This window comes from Choloepus didactylus, chromosome 7 (assembly GCF_015220235.1).
Source record: "Choloepus didactylus isolate mChoDid1 chromosome 7, mChoDid1.pri, whole genome shotgun sequence".
Classification (NCBI taxonomy): domain Eukaryota; kingdom Metazoa; phylum Chordata; class Mammalia; order Pilosa; family Megalonychidae; genus Choloepus; species Choloepus didactylus.
The window spans coordinates 132,314,630-132,333,000 of NC_051313.1; the positions used below are offsets into that span (position 1 = coordinate 132,314,630).

The 18,371-nt window shown below is 36.6% G+C and overlaps 1 protein-coding gene across 1 annotated transcript in view; it reads right to left on the reverse strand.

The window, feature by feature from the left end:
- The window catches only part of CDKAL1 (CDK5 regulatory subunit associated protein 1 like 1), a 732,119-nt gene that overhangs the window by 110,198 nt on the left and 603,550 nt on the right, over positions 1-18,371 (reverse strand). The window contains 1 exon segment of the mRNA XM_037843927.1: positions 6,250-6,312. Coding sequence (XP_037699855.1) covers positions 6,250-6,312 — 63 coding nt within the window.

Here is an 18,371-nt window from a genome sequence, read left to right on the forward strand (position 1 = left end):
GTTTTCACAATCACACTGTCATTCCTTGTAAGCTACATTGTTATACAATCATCTTCAAGAGTCAAGGCTACTGTAACCCAACACTTTTGAAATAAATTTTTGCTGTATATTTTTGCTCAAGTAAAGCTGCAAAAACAGTTATTACATATTTTGTTCAATATATAATATTTCATTCTGCAGAGGTAGATATGAGTTCTCAGATAAATATTAACAGTTCTTGAGTTAGCCTCTGGAAGTGTGGATTACTGAAATACATACCAATTATTTTTATATTTAATACTGCAATTACAAATCATTGTACTGACAGCTTACTTGTAATTATTCCATTCAAATTAAGCCTAGGGCAATCTTTCTTTAAGATAAAAGTATCTTATAATAATTCTCAAAGACCATAATATTTTTACACTATCTAAATATATAAATAAATATTTGGGGGGATTTTTTTTTTTGCAAAAGACCACATTTTTTAATGATTCCATTTTTATAAAATTTCAGAATAGGCAAATCTGGGGAGACAGAATAGATTAGTGGTTGCTTAGGGCTGGAGCAGATTGCCTGTATGGAGGGGCAGGGGGATTTCTAATGGAGTTTTTTTTTTTTTTCTTTTTTTTTAAATTCAGTTTTATTGAAGTATATTCACATACCATACAATCATCCATAGTATACAACCAACTGTTCACAGTATGATCATATAGTTACGCATTCATCACCACAATCTATTTCTGAACATTTTCCTTACATCAGAAAGAATGAGAATAAGAGTAAAAAAATAAAAGTAAAAAAAGAACACCCAAACCATCGCCCCCATCCCACCCTATTTGTTATTTAGTTTTTATCCCCATTTTTCTACTCATCCATCCATACAGTACATAAAGGGAGTGTGATCTACAAGGTTTTCACAATCACACTGTCACCCCTTGTAATCTACATTATTATATAATCATCTTCAGGAGTGCAGACTACTGGCTTGGAGTTTGGTAGTTTCAGGTATTTACTTATAGCTATTCCAATACATTAAAACCTAAGAGGTGTTATCTATACAGTGCATAAGAATGTCCACCAGAGTGACCTCTTGACTCCATTTGAAATCTCTCAGCCACTGAAACTATTTCATCTCATTTTGTACCCCACTTTTGGTCAAGAAGATATTCTCAATTCCACGATCCTGGGTCCAGATTCACCCAGGGAGTCATATCCTGTGTTGCCAGGGAGATTTACACCCCTGGGAATCGGGTCCCACGTAGAGGGGAGGGCAATAAGTTCACCTGCCGAGGTGGCTCAGTTAGAGAGAGAGAGAGAGGGCCACATCTCAACAACAAAGAGGTACTCAGGGGGAGACTCTTAGGCACAATTATATGCACGTTTAGCCTCTCCTTTGCAGTAACGAGCTTCATAAGGGCAAGTCCCACGATCCAGGGCTTGGCACATCAAACTGCCAGTCTTTGGGGGGGATTTTGATTCCCCTTTCTTCATCTTTTATGTTCATACACTTTTTTGTCCCTTACCCAACTATCAACACTACTTTTTCACTATTTCTGTTTATTCAACCACTGTCATTTATCCTACTGTATTAAGGAAGAATTCCTAAGAGTTTTAAGATAAGTTTATTCTTAAGATAACAATATTTCTAAAAATAAGTTATACACATCTCTACTAGTCAAAAAAAAAAAAAAAAAAACCACAAACAAACAAACAAACAAAAAAAAACCTCTAGTTTCTGATGTAAATTAATCTCAATATTTTACCTTTGGACTAAAATGTATAGGAATATTTGGGTATTTGGGTTTAAATTAAATGGCCTCAGGCAGCTATACTTGTAGAGTTCCTGTGTTAATGACTTACAGTTTTTAGGGTCTTGAATTTGTTTCCATTTAATATGCTGTTGCTTCTTAGTGGAGCTCTGATTTCTTGAAGCAATAACCACCCTCTTTTTAACTGCTATTAGGGTTGACTGTGGTTTGGAAAAACAGACATCTACCTTTCTAAGAACTGATTTAGAAAAGAAAAAAAAAAGTGGACTGTCTATGGATGGGGGACTGCAGTGAGGCAGGAGAGAATTAAAAAAGAATTTTGACAGTTCTAGGGCCACGTTGGCTTACTTGCAGGTTTTAGATAACTGAGATTGTTGCACAAAAGTCTTCTAGTTGAGTGATGTACTAATATTTGTTCTCTTTCAACTCTTAGGCTAACTTATCAAGTGCAATCATACATAGCTGGTTTTTGACACATATTAATCTGTTTACAGGTCAGGTGATATATAGCTACATATGTAGAAAAAATTATCAAAACAGTAATAGTCACTAAAAGAAAATGAGAAGTCCATTTCAGAAAATACAGGCACTCCAATAGTGAAAACCTGTTAAAGATTCACTTTTAATGGTGGAATATATATTAATTCACACAGATTAACTGTGTTTAGGAAATTATTTGCTTTTGCAGATGTTAAAAACCTCTCTAGACCTAAACAGAATTTTCTAATTGTTCTCTTCTAGGCATTTCAGATTTTATAATAGCTTTCCACAGCAGACTATAAGCATCTGTGTTTAGCTAATAAACCTAGATTTCCCTCTGAACACATAATCCTGATAAAACCTAACTTAAAAAAAGAAAAAAAAAAAAGGAAATAGACATCCTTTATATGCATAGCAATATTTTCTTCAGGCCAAGGACACATTGCAATGCTAATTTGCATGGTTTAAATAAAACTGTTCTAATTATAACCTAGTCTAACTTGTGTTTATCCAAAGGAAAAATTCAACTCCAGGTTAGCTTTCCGTGGCCTGGAAAGCCTCTGGCACCATAACCTTCACTGGGAGTTAGTATGGTGTGTTTTCAGAAACTACAAGCCTTGTTTATTAGTTTCTTAAAATAACAGAGGAAAGAATCACATACTGCATAAAATATAATCAGATTACATGCTCCTTTAGATTCCCTTTACCTGTGCCCCCTTTTATTTGTGCACATAATGGGAATTAACTTTGGGCAAACCTTTTTATTCAAGTCTTCATTTATAATAATAATTCCTGAAAACTTTTTTTTTTTTTAAATGGATGTGGAACCAGAGATAACTGTCCAAAATGAAAGTCTTTCAGTCTCAAGCAACATTTCTGAGAGTGCAAGAAATAAATAAGGTATTTTCCTTAAAACATATTCCGGGTGCAAATTTTGCGGTAAGCTTTATTTGCTTTTTTGCAACGGCATCTGAGAAAACCAACTGACCATTTACCACCTAAACAATGACTGTAAAGGATGATTAAGAATTGCACCTGGCCTCATTCAAAAAACAAGTTTGTTTAACCTGGTGACTTTCCTGTGTCTAGGGTCAGGCAAGAGCAATCCAAGTTGGGGGACAGGAAGCGGGGGCAAGGAGAGAGAAAAGCAAATACAACTGACTCACTGAGAACAAAACACTTATATTAACTAACCTTTGTAATTACAACTCTTTTAACAGTTTTGGGTGGGCAAGGCTATCATTTAAGTGGCTCACTGTAATTTGGGATGAACACCCCGGAAATTATGCCAACTTTAGAACATGAGTTGCATTTGTGAGTTTACTCAGCACAATGAAGCCACTGAAATGCTGAGAATTCCTTCTTTGGTATAAATTTATGTCAAGGGAAACAAGTACCAATAAAAGGAATTTGGCTAGAGAGGAAAAGAATACCACAACATTCACTCCCGGGAGCAGGCCATAGTTTATTTTCTTTTTTCCATGTTTTTTTTATTATGGAAAACTTCAATTATATAGAAATATATACAGAATACAATAATGAACTCCCACAAACCCATCACTCAGTTTCAACAGTCATCAACAAACACATAGTTAATCTAAAATCTTACCCCACCCTCCTTGAATTATTTTTTACAGAAACTCCCAGACATCCTACATTTTATTTTATATGAGCTTTCACTTATGATATAGGTGTATATTTTCCTAAAGATCACTCCAGAAATCTCACTGAACATGAGATGTTTAAACCAACTTTAACCGTATCTTGTAAAACATTTCACACTAAAACCTATTTGCCTTGGAAACCAATGTGTTTGAAGATAATTGGGTGACTAAAATAACTAACTTGAAACACGACCTTCAATTATTTTATTTATGAGGGTAAAAAGCAACATTCTGAGACTGAGAAAACAGTACACATTACTCAATCTTTTCTGGTTCTAATCTTTGTGAATACTGCAATCGGCAAGAGATAAAATTAAAAGTAACACAGTTACATTGCCCAGCTGGAGGTTTGAAAAATGAGAGGAGGCTACTAAGGGGCAAGGAGCTGTCCAGGATGGAACTTTTTCCTTTTCCTTATAACACACATACAAAATAAAGAATGCCAACAGGCCAAACCCTGGGAACTTCAAAAAGCACCCATTGAACAGTTCAGTATAAATCGTTTTATACTACCAATCTTAAAGCAAAGATTAAAAGAAACTCCATCTAGCATTTATTTTCAATTCTGCATAGCCTGATGACTAATTTGTAGAGGAATGAAGTCTTCATAAGGAAAGCCAAAATAATTTGAGGTGACTTTGATACGATGTCACCAATGATATAAAGAGGAAGCTGGAAGAAGCTGCAGATGGCTAAGTTCCATAAAGAGTTCTAATAAAAGAATAATGGAATTTTTCTTAACTTTGAATACAAAAACTTTAGAAGTGGGCAAAATTTAGACAAGTCAGGCAAAACCTTTGCTTTATCATAGACTGTTTTTTTTTTGTTGTTGTTGTTAAATGTTAACCTTATCCACTGTTGCATTTACGTTATGTTAATTAAATGGCCTCATCTAAAAAAAAATGCAGTATTTCCATCATCTCATCTCATTTGCTATTGTATTACTTAACAGCTGCACTGTCCATCCATATTGTCAGACACAATGTGCTCTCAAAATTGCTTTCAAACAACATGCCATATTCTGCAAAGTGCTTGATTTAATTTGAAAAATGTAATCTGAAATGATATAATTTTTAGTATTATATGTCACATGGCCACATGGAGCATAAACACCTCTTCTACAAATTTTTGGTGCTTAAGGCAATTGGTCACTATAGAAACATAAGAAGCTATTCAAATTCTTTCAACTTCTATGAACAACTGGCACAATTTTTCCCTCCTGAATCCAGGCATCTCTGTATTCTCAACTGAGGAAAGTAGTTTTCACACTACTTATTTTGGCTAGTTAAAAAATCCCCACCACATGTCACCCTGTAAATTCACAGATAGAGATTTAAGTTTATATTAACATTTCAACTGTGCAAATTTTTAGTTTGCTACTGAAATCACCTCCAATTAACAGATTTACTGGAACCTTAAATGGCATGAAAGTTTTGAACAAATCTCAGAAATCTTGTAATATAGTTTCCCATGAAGATGTAGTGCTAAGCATTTTCTTAAAAATGGTTATCCATGATTTTTTTAAGAGCACCTATCTTTTTAAAATACACGGTGAAATACTAGAAGTGAAAATATGCTTGGGAATTCTTCAAATACAGGGGGTGGAGAGTGTGGGGTGCAGATGCAGCAAGACTGGCCGTGAATTTATAAAGCTGTGGGATGAGTTCAAGGGTTCATTACACTATTTGGTCTTTTGTGTTGCAAGATAACTGGTGATGCATAATTTAGATACAAGGGTTATACGCTGATTTTTGTTACGGTTTTTATTTAGAAAAACAACTGTCCGTCAGGAGCAATGGAGAACAAAGAGTTGGCAGCCAATATTTTAGCTATCTTTACCATTCCAAGAAGCCAAATTCATATACTACAGTGTTTAGAGAGAAAAAAACAAAAGCCAAACAAACATATAAAACACACTCCAAACCCATCTTTTCACAATTTTTGAGATCTCACTAACATTATGTAACTAGATTTTTTTTACAGTTTATTTTGAATATTCAGATTTTATTGAGATATAGTCACATACCAAATATTCCATCCAAAGTATACGATCAATGCCTCACAGCATCATCATCTAGTTATGGAATCATCACACTCAATTTTAGACCATTTTCATTGCTCCAAAAGAAAACCTGTATCTAGATTTTAACGTGAATGAAATATAATTATTTCAGTTCAGAAACACAAATTTTCTATTTTCTTTAAAAGCCTTAAAAATTAAATAGTCAATGAAAATTGAAAAATAAATGTAACTGGTTAAGTATCCTTCGAAATCACCATACATTGGTAAAAATCGTCTTATCCATTCAGAAAGATTTGTACTACTCAACACACCAACCACATGCTTCTCTTACCTTGTGATCATATGGATTATAAGAATGAAACACCTGAGAGAGATCTTTTGTTCTTTGTTTTTTCTGTGGAGATAAAAACAAACATTTCAGTGGACAGGTGGCAAAAATATACATGAGTATGTGTATGTGCATTAAAATGCTGTTTATTTAGAGAGTCTTCCTTTGTGAAAGCTGAAGGGCTAGAGTGTCAGTCTGGGACACATGGATGCAACTAGAAACCAAAGTTACTTGATGGTTATGCTGGTGGGGGTGGTCAGGAAGCAGTCAGGCAACTTCTGCCTAGAATGTTTCATAACTAAGACACAATCATCATCTCTATTTAAATATGCATAACTCAGACTAAGATGAAGAAAAAACTATGAAAAGAAAGAAAACTCAACACCTATTTAGGACACTTTCAATTGCATTGTAACACCAGCTGCTTCTACCCTGCATTGGGCACTGACATGCGTCCATCCAAGCAATGCAGCTCCTGCAGAAGTCCTGGTCATGGTGGGGTCTGTCTGCTTGAGCCTGCAGGTGGGAGGACACCTTTCTCTGTCACTGCTAAGCCTGGTGCCTGGCATGGTGTCTCTCACACGGAAGGCACTCACCAAATATTTCCTGAATTAAGGAGTAAATGAATGTGCCTGAGCTAGACAGGCATATAACTATTAACATCTGTAAAGATGACACGTAAATTACATATATAGTTATGAAAAGAGAGCCTCTTTCACTCCTAATATTGTGTTCTTCTCAAGCTGAACCCGGGCACTAATCAAATCCCCACTCCACACCCTGCTCCCCAGTATCTGTGACGAATGAGGAAGTGTGTGGTTCTTTTATTTTAGCCAACTGTAAGAAACTTTATTTCTCATCCACTGTGATCTACCTGCCTCCCCAAACCACTATGAACAATCTTGTGGATGGTTCCAGATATTTTATGCATACACACACACACACACACACACACACACAATCAATTATAATTACTTTCCCCCCAAAAAGGGATCATTCTCTATATATCATTCTGAAGTTTGCTCCCCCCCCCCCCCACTTTACAAAGTATCCTTGCCAAACTTCCAAGTTTGTACATACAGATCCAAAATTCTTTGTACGGAATTCTGAAACTCAAAAACTTGTGAAATTTGAACTTTTTTCTGCATTTCATTTTATTGTTTACTATATGATAATCCTTGCATAAACATCACTGCTAGCCTGAGGGTACTTTTTTTTTTTTACAGCTATAGTATGGAAGAACAGTTGATGGAACAAATCAATACACATTATTCTGATAGATACTGCTAAGCCGTCCCCTCCCGCAAACACTGTTCTATACTAGTTTGACCTTGCACCAAGAGTGAACTGATCTCTGAAAAGGGATACCTGCTTCTTAAGTGGGAAATTCTTAAGAATTTCTCTCTTCCACTTAAAGGTTAGAACATTTCTAACTCTAAAGAGCAGATCACACATTTTAAAAATGGTTATCAAACATTTTCCCAGCTGCCGTTGATTATAGAATTTATTTCTCATATTTTAACAGCACAGAGTTAGCCACACCACATCTTAAAATCCTGCCATGACAGACGAGATGGAATTTAACAAAGGATTATGAATACTGAATCTTTATGTAATTTTCTTTTTCTTGGTTGCTAGGGTATTAGAATTGCTAAAAGGAAAGAACTGAAATGGTGGAACTGTAACACATAGCATCCTTTGAAATTTGTTCTATAGCTACTTGTTAAACTGTAATTTGAGAGTTATACGTTTTTGTATGTTTGTTATACTTCACAATTAGGAAATAACTATAACTATGGTACTATAACTCATAACAACTTTGGAAATTTCCTATATATCTGCTTGTTAAATCATAATTTGAAAGATATTACCTTTTTGTATATATGTTATGTTTAATAAAAAGGAAATAACTGAAACTGTGGAACTGTAACCTATAATATTCTTTGAAATTTATTCTCTAACTACTTGTTAAATTGCACTTGGAAAGTTATCACTTCTATGTATATGTTATATTCAACAATAAAAAAAAATATATGATAAAAAAAATCCTGCCATGTAAGCGGCCTGCTTGTCCTTAATACTGACACAGACTGCTTCTGGTTCTACCCTGCTGTTGTTATTCCAACTACCAGATGACTGAACTTCTTCTGTCTCTGCTTGTAAATGAATCCTTGCCTGGTATCCATGTTTCCTCAGGAAGTGCTTCTTACCTTTAAACTCTAGTGTCCTCCTGAGCATGTCCATCATACCTCCTAATGCCAGAGATCTAAACAGATCTCCCCATCTGGACTCTAAATGACCTTCTACATCCACTTGGCTGAGCTGACAGATCTGATATTAATTAGGTACCTCATATTAAAGTCCTTTGTGTACACTCCCAGTTTTCCCATAGAGCAGTTTCCCTACTTCAGATTTATTTTTGGAGCCACAATTCCAAGTGGGGGTACTTCCAATCACTTGGCCTTATTTCCACCAACTGATAACCATGAAAAGTAATCCCTCTCTGCACTCTAAATTCTCATCTCCTTTGACCACCTCTGAGCCATGCTTCTGACCATCTAACTAAAGTAATTTAACACTCCTTTTCTCCCAGAGAGCAGAAGATGCAACCTTAAGATGATGGGAAACAGTTCCCTTGGCTAATGAAAGGTAAGCTTTGTAAGCCTTGGAATCTGTTTTGGACAGGTCACTTGCCCACCAAAGTTTTCATTAGCTCATAATTTTCTCCTTCCTTTCCATACACCCACTTAGTGCAACAGTTCTTGGCTCTTACTTCAATAAGAAGAAAAATGACGGATACTAACACTTCCTTTGGTAAGAGACTTAATATAAAACATGGAGGGAAATCTTTTTTGGAAGGAAATCATGCTAGAGGAGATAAAATAGCCAACATGTCAGTACTTAATTTAGGAGATGTCCCAAGGACTGATCTGTCTCAGAAATGGCTGGGCTACCAGCTTAAGTTGGCAAGCGGAGAAGGAACATTCAGAGGTTATTTTGCCTGCCTTTTTAATGTGGGTTTTGAGTTTATATTTCTATTTCAACAGTTAAAACTTACATATGCTTTTTATTATAAGCTACCTCAAATCATAAAGGGAAGGAAGTAGGGTATATAAATGATAAGTAAATATTATTATTTAGATTAGCCCCCAAAGAAGCTAGTAAGAAAACAATGCCCGTTTCCTGACAACAGATTTATTATATACAAACACAATGAGGTCTGGGTTTTGCATATTGAAGGTTATATGCATCAGTCCAGTTAACCAAAAACCACTGCTTTTCTTCCTGCAAAGTCAGTCATATAGCCCAATGGTGGTATCTTCTGGGATTGAAAACAGGGGTTGCAAACTAAGGCCCATGTGCCAAATCCAGCCCACTGCCTAGTCTGGTAAATAAAGCTGTACTGAAACACAACCACACTAATTCATTTATGTATTATTTATTACCGCTTTCATGCTACAACAGCAGAGTTGAGTAGTTGTGACAGAACCGTATGGCCCCCAAAGCATAAAACATTCACTATCTGGCCCTTTACAGAAGAAGTTTGACGATACCTGTTCTAGAATCTCAATCCCTGACCGTGTCTACTTCTAGCATCTACTTCTACTTAACCTCGACCAGTATGAACAACTAATAATCCAAAAAAATTCCCTGCCCCTTCATCTCACTGCGTAAAGAGAGTTCAAGAACCAGTCATAACCTACATCCTGACATGTCAGGATGAGAATACTAGGCAAAATAAGAATGAACTATCTTGCTTTCTGAATTTTACCTTCAGTGCATTCTATGTACAGAGAATATTACAACTGGGTTTCTAGAATCTGCTGAAACCATTTTAGACATGGGGCATACAGAGCCATCTGTATTTACCTCATAACTGTTGATGACAGAAGCTCTGAGAAGAGATCCTTTACTAAGTTCTAAAACATGGCAATTATTGCTAGTGACCCAGGTTCTCATATGCAGGCAATGTTAGCAGTCCTACTTTAACTACTTTACAAAACTTGTTGAGCCCTGCTATCAGCAGTTTTAACTGAAACTAAAAGCTAAGCCAAAAATGGAATAATTAGGTATTTTCCTATTGCATCATAATGTGCGTCTAAATTACCTCCCACTTTTTAGCCTGTTAAAACAAACATCTCAGTCATGCAACCACCTGCTAATTCTCCAAGTGTTTAAAAAGTAAACATGTTAAACAAGTTGTGTGATGAACTTGTAATGAGGGTGGCCAAAGTACAGTGAGTACTGCAAACATCTCTCCTAGAACTGTACAAGGCACCTTCAAGTTACCTTCATCATTTATATCAAGGATATTGAAAAGTAACTACACATTGATTCTTGCAGTATTTGTGGACTGTAGTTAGGTTTAAAAGATGAGGTGAATGCTACCTGTATGTTTGGAACAACTGCTAGGTTCCAGAGAAGATGAACCTCCACAGATTTCCATCCTAAACGTACTTTATAAATTGCTTCTGTATTCCACTCTCTGAGTATAAACAACACTGACGACCCCTTTTACTTATACTCATATTTAAACTCCTTTCCAAACAAAAGCAGACAAAACTAAAATCCCCCAAGGAAGCATTTTTAACAGCTAAGGCTGCCAGACAATGTAATCATTTCAACGTTTATCAAAGGTATGCAACAGAGGTCAGATCCAAAAGAGATTTTGTGATGAGAACCTGTATTTTGAAAGTGAGATTACAAAATCAAATAAATTTTAGCAATATCTATTCAATTTTTTTCTCATTCCTCAGACTAATTCAATACTTTTTGTGCCAAATCTCTAGACATAAAAATTTCTGAAATAAAATAATGTTATAAAGATATAATAAGACTATTGGACTTCAATTCTACATATGGATTCCCAACAATGAAAAAGCCCACAAACTTTCAGAAATTTAGGTGTTTTTAAGATATATATAATAAAATAAAATTCAAATTCTTCAGCAAGCCTCTATCATACTTTGTAGTTAAGAGGCCAAATCCAAATGAGCAGGTTTGAGTTTCAACTTCTTTTTTCCTGTCCCCTTTCTGGTCAAGAGTCTAAGAAGTAGATAAACCATCAACTGGCAAGTAGTGGCAGAAAGGCAAAAGTGGAAAGATAAAGAGCCAGGACAACCCACAAACTGGATAATCAGGTTCTTAACAGCTGAACTGTGTCATGCAGGGGCATTTGAGACAACAAGGCAATGACAGACTGTGAGGACTGGGAGCTAGGATCCAAAAAAACAAACAAAAATAAAACCACAAGGAAATTCTAAAAGAGACTTAGGTCAAAATTCCAGGTAGTAAAGGCTAGAGATCAAGAACTGGTCAGTTGATACAAGACATTTGGTAGGGAAGTCAGAGAAGCAAACCCTGAGGGAAAAGGGCTGAAAATAGCTAAGAGGTTCAAGATAAAAATCACAAATGACCAAGCGTCATAAGGGGTTCTTGGTGAAGAACTAGTCAAGAATTGGGAGAATCACAATGAAGCATAAAGGACATCAGTCAGGGATATGAACTAAAGTAGCCAGGGAACCTCAGGAGGTAAGGGAAGTGTTAACTGTCAAGCACGTGACAGGACACTGAGGTAGGTCTGATGTTTACCTTGGCATCTTCTGTTCTACTTCCTGCACGGACAGGTACCAGTGTCAGGGTGTGGGCAACGCTGGGCCCATTAAGTTCAATCTGGAATGTGATAGCATTTGGTTGAAGAGGGAAAATATTACTGCTCACCGGTGAGTTCAATTTTTGATAAAACCAGGAACAGAAGAACTGAGTATGCTGTTTATAAACTATAAGGAAGTAGCACACAGAGAAAAAAAGGAGGTGGCTTTGTTAAATAGAAGAGATGGCTGAACGATTAGGGTACATGATGCAAGAAATATAGGGACAAATGATCAAATTTGTGCTTCAAAGAGACAGCTCCCTAATGGTTTTAAAGATGGAGTCGAGGGAGCAAGGCTGGAGGCCAAAGATTGCGCCAGAGGCTCTGCGATGGTTCAGGAGAAATGTCAACATCCTTACTAGAGGCAAGGAGACAAGCTGGGACGGCTCTGAGAAACAGTCAGGAGGCAGGCTGGAAAGCATCTGGCAACTGACTAGACAGGAGTCTAGAGAAGGAAGAGCAGGAAGACTACAAGATTTTGGGCTCAGATAACTGAGTCACGCAAGGTTCCCTTCACTGACAGAAGGAATCTAGAATGAGAAACAGGTGTGGGGGCTTGGGGGCAGGGACAGAGAATTCTGTTTGAAATATAATGAATTTAGGTTGATATGTGATACTACTGGAGAGAGAATGAGAAGAAAGTTAGTTATAAGGGTATGGTGCTGGGAAGAGAGAAGTGGGCCAGAGATCTGGGAGTCCTGAGCATGTGGGCATAATTTAAAGCGTAGAGGGGGTGAGCTCACATAGGGAATACATAGAGTGAAAGAGGCAAGAAGATGAGAGGATATGACTGAGGTTAAAAATCCTAGCAAACGATGACTGTCTGACTTTGGCCCAGGAAACTGCCCTGGACTTCACATATAAAATGAAGGTGCTGGAATAGGTCAGTGGTTCTCAACCTTGGTTGTAGGTTAGAATCATTGGGGAGCCTTTAAAATATACCAATGCCTTTGATTTAATTAGTCTGGTGGGATCTGGGCATGTGTATTATTTAAAAGCTCTCCAGGTGCTTCTAATGTTCGGCCAGAGTTGCCAACCACTAACCAAGAAGATCCCTAAGGCCCCTTCCAACTGTTAACCTCTGTGCTTCCAGATCAGTTCCCCGCTCTCTCTCTGTTATTGTCGTTCTGTGTTCTGAATTTGATCAGGTATTTTCCTTCTTAATCTCTTTAGTATGTCTGCTGTTTTGCCCTATTTCCTGACCTCTTTCTTTACTTATAAATAGACTGTATATGCAGAAATTCCTCTGTGGCACATTCAGGCTTTGGCTATACACAACAGGCTGCTGGTACATATGTAGTTTCCTACTTGGTGAATTCTTCCTAAAAATAAATGGAAGGCTAAGTTAATCAACCTGAACTCTTATTTTGTTATCATGGTATAAAACATCAGTAGTTTAGTTAAAAACACTTCACGATATCGGCACTCAATCACAATCTGACTTTTATAATGTATGTATTTAGGTGGTGTCCCTAAGATGAATAATACTCATTCAAGATCAATAAGAAGGAAAGAACAGATCCTTAGAATTAAAAAGTGCACCTCGATGAATGTACAACTATGTAATGGTACTGTGAACAATCGAAAGTACGATTTGTTTTGTATGACTGCGTGGTATATGAATATATCTCAATAAAATGAAGATTAAAAAAAAAAAAAAAAAAAAAAAAAGACATAATGCTGAGCAAAATAAGCCAGGCACAAAAAGAGAGATATTGTATGTTACCACTAATGTGAATTCTGTGAAAAATGTACAATGTTTTATACTGTAGAATGTAGGGGACCTAGAGATACCAATTAGTGGAGGGGGAATGATAATCTAATAAGAACAGATAAACTATGGAGGGTAATCTCAATGTTATGGAAATGCTCAGGAATGATTATGGTTTGTAAACTTTCTTGGATATAGTAAGATCATGTTGGAAGCAATAGAGTTATTTTAGGTTTTTTTTTTTCTCTTATTCCTTTGTTTTCTTAGGGGTTGTTAATTTTCTTGGGGTATGGTAGGAACATGTTGGAAGCAATGTAGTTATTTTAGATTATTTGTTTTTCTTACTCCTCTGTTTGGACATGGTTTATTAATTTTCTTGGGGTATGGTAGGAACATATTGGAAGCAAAATAGTTATTTTTAGGTTATTTGTTTTCCTTAATCCATTGCTTTGTTTGAAATGTTGTGGGGTTTTTTTGGTTGTTGTTTGCCTGTTTGTTTTTAATTTTTTGATAAACAAAGTTAAAAAATTGAAAAAAAATCAGTAGAAAAATGGGAGTAAAAACTAAATGACAAATAGGGTGGGATGGGGGAATGGTTTGGGTATTCTCTTTTCACTTTTATTTTTTATTCTTATTCTGATTCTTTCTGATGTAAGGAAAATGTTCAGAAATAGATTGTGGTGATGAACGCATAACTATATGATCATACTGTGAACAGTTGATTGTATACCATGGATGACTGTATGGTTTGTGAATATATTTCAATAAAACTGAATTAAAAAAATAAAAATAAAAAAAATAAAAAATAAAAAATAAAAAATAAATAAAAATAAAAAGTGCACCTCAAAATACAGAAATCAATTTTTTTAAATGATGTAAAATACGGTTGGTGATCAAAAATAGAGAAACGGACAAACTTTTCCAAATCTCATCTGCTTCTCCTTTATAAAGTACACACAACATTTTCATGTTTTTCTAGAGAAATAACTCCACTTGAAAGCAGAAAGGAAAACAAAGACGGAAAAACAAGCCTGCTCCCACCGTATATAATTTTTCATCCTTTACTCTCTAATAAGATCTACAAAATAACTGAGATGACCATAAATGCTGCTGCTTTTCCATGAGATGCTGATTTGTTCTAGCTCTTTAGTTTTTCCCATCTCCACATGGGAGGCACAGTGCAAGCATTTCTTAGAGTACAACAAAACAGCAGAATTCTAAGAATGTAAAGTTAGAAAATAGAGAAGTGAATTTTTTCATCCATTTGTATGGTATTCAAATAAAATGACCAGGCCAGGAGTTGACAAACATGGAAATGCCCAGCTTATTTTAAAAGCACAGTAGATATCACTGGAAACACTTTTGTTCAGCTTTATGGTTTCTAAAATAACGTTAGTGGAATGAAGTGTAACAATGGGCCTCTCATTTTCACAGGGCATAGGAAGTGGGGATGATAGGGAAGTAATGACTCCACTTACCCTGTCAGGTCCTTAACTAGGCAACAAATGTTGGAAGAAAATTCAAATAGGGAGTTCTGCATTAATTCAGTGATATCTGTTAAAATAAAATGTAAGTTTCCGTATCTTTTCATATCAAGCTCACCTTATTTTCTAAAGAGAACGTTTGTTTGCAAGGGAAGGTCATTCTTTGGCAACAAAGGTTTGGCTAGCACATAGGGAGGAAAGGAGATTTGACCATTTTGTTCCAAAAAATGAGTAGCCATTACAAGCTGTTAGGAAAGAAACGGCCTTTCCGCATAATTCAGATCCATGTAAAGTAAAAAGCCAAAGCCGAAGAGCACTAAGTACCACATACCACACAAAGGTTCAGACTTCCTCAGCACAGTAACTCCTGAGTGCTCCAGAGTAGCACACAAGAACATGAGTTGCTATAAATATGAATTCAGAATCACTTCTCTTCACTCTGCCCTTCTAACCTACCACAAAAGGGAGTTAATTACCTTTTATCTGGATTATTATAGCAACTTTTTCCCCCTTAAATCAAGGGTTGGCTAACTATGGGCCACATATAGCTGATTGCCTATTTTTGTACAGTCTGCAAGCTAAGATTTGTTTTTACACTTTTAAGTGGCTGAAAAAAAAATTAAAAGAACAAGAATGTTTTGTGACATGAAAAAATTATTTGAAATTTGTATTTCAGTGTTCATAAATAAAGCCTTATTGGAACCAGGCCATTTGCCCATGTTTTATCTCTGGCAGAGTTGAGAGGTTGCCACTGAAACCATTTGACCTACAAAGCCTAAAATATTTACTCTCTGGCCATTCATAGAATAAGTTTGCCATCCTCTGATCTAAATCATTGGTTTGAAACTGTTGCTGCACATTGGAATCACCTGGGGAGCTTTAAATATTACTATTGCCTGGGTCTCATCACCAGAGACTGATCCGATTAATTTAATTGATTTGGGGTATGGCCTGGGAATTGGGATTTTAAGAACTTCCGCAGGTGATCCTAACGCAAAACTAGGGATGAGAATAATTGTTTAATCCACCCCTTTACTGATACCAGAGTGAGTTTTCTAAGACATGGTCAACTACTATCAGAGTTCTCCTCTTTAAAAACCTTCAAGGGCTATTGAACTTTATTGCTCAGAGAATAAAATTTCAAGTATTGCATTGAAACTTTGTCCCACGGTTTCCACTAACACCAAGGAAGACAATGACTTGTTCCTCAGAGACCCTGCATTTTCCCGACTCCATGTCTTGCTAATGGTGTTCTCTCCACCTGGATGCCCTCCTCACCAGTTCCATGTATTGAATTTACTCTGAAAATCTCTGCTCAAAGATCACCTCTTCCCATGCTGGGATCCCCCCCCTCCAAATAGAAAATCTTTTTTTACTATGTGCTTCCCAAGGTCTCTTTACCTCTTTCACTGTGTATCACCAACTCTTTGAGGGCAGAATCCACGTCTTAGTCATCTGGCCTACAACCCTTCCCTCCACAATACTTGGTTAAAATGCCTTGCATATGAATAAATGTTGTCCATTCCCTTAATCCCATGACATTTTGTTTTTTGCATCCATCAAGCTCTCTAGTGCCTCAACCTGCCCCTATCCTCCCAGGTCACCTTTTCCTCTAGGTGCTCATTTGCAATACCCCACTTAAACCCATTTCCTCCAAGTAACCTCCACTTCCCCATTCCCTTGTCCTTCACACCTCCGGCAGACCCCGCCCTCCCCACCTTATATTAATCCAATCACTGAACTCCCGAGCAAAGCTGGATACCATCTGTGGACTGAGCCCCCTTCTGCACTCCTGGGTCCTCCTCCCGTGAGTTGATACTCAGCTGCTGTTCCTCGTCCTCGTTAAGAGTCTCCCATGCTTACCTCTCCCCAGGTTTCCCAGCCTCCAATCTCACCCTCTGTATCTCAAATCTATTCTTCATGCTCTAAGACTTAATTGATTAATTGAAGGACACATTCATTCATTCAACACATGTATTGCAAGTCCATCATGCTGCACGAACTGTACTAAGAACGGTGAAAGAGTTAGGGAGGGAAGGGCAAGTGTTTTTAATTTAACTTTTTCCCACTTGCTTAATAATACTAATATCCGATATCTTTATATTATTTTAATAAGGACAAACTAAACAATTAAACCAAGGGGGGTGGGAAAGAAGTCATATTGGAGATGTAACTGAGAGTATAACTGTTTGTGAGTGGATAAAATAAATGTAGTGTGGGTTTTTATAATTAGTACCCTGGAGTTCTGTGTATTTCTGTAGCATCATTAAATATTTCTCTTCCTTTTATTTATGAAGAGGTGGTACAATGCCTTTACTGAATCTAACATTCAGTGAAGATAAGCTTGGGAGTCTAATAGCATGAAAACGAGCTGTGGATCTGCACAAACTCTTATTAATGCCCAGAGCCACCTACCAGTGTCCAATGACTAATCCAGACAGTACCCAAGGGAAAAGATGATGAAAAAGAATGGAGAAAACAAAATTTCTCTGACCCACAGATAAGCTGCTATACAGTTCTAAAAACTGATCAAAACCAATGCATGGCCTTCACGACCCAGAATAACCCCTGGTGTCACCTCATTTGAAGAGAAGCTCGAAAATTGTTCCGTGCCAGTTATTGCTGAATCTCTAGATAAGCCCACAACTCATTTTTATTACGATTTCACAACCGGGACCTGGAAGGTCAGACATGACAATGTAGGTTTGATAACTCCTCTACTTTCTACATCTAATTTAGCACCTACTGTAAAAAATCATTTCAATCAGCAATGCAACCTTACTGATATCTCTCTCTGCCCCATCACAACAATAATAAGAGTCTAAAATTCATTTCAGGGGTGGCTGGGACTTTGACCTATGTTTTCTTCAAGTACTATGTCAAAAAATAAACTTATTTCTGTTCTAGATATTAAACATACACATTTTATTTTTTATCTTTGGCCTTTATGACAAAGGAGTCTTTATTTGATAACCAGAAGACAATTTAATATACAGCTCAATCTTTTTCCATTCTCTTGTCTTTATGTCACTTCAGAAATCAGTCAATTCTTTTTTAAGTTGTAGAGGAAGAGATAGCCAGTAGATGGAAATTTCTGAGGCTTGCTCTTAGTCAAGCAATATTTTCAGCCACTGGCAGGAAGGGTGCAAGTATGTATATATATGAATGTGGGGGGGCAGTGGGGGGAAAGTGGAGGTCAAAGGGCTTGCAAATCAGAAAAAGGACCTCACAGGAGGAAAATAAAGCATCTGAGATTCCCCCTGTGCCCATTCGAGCA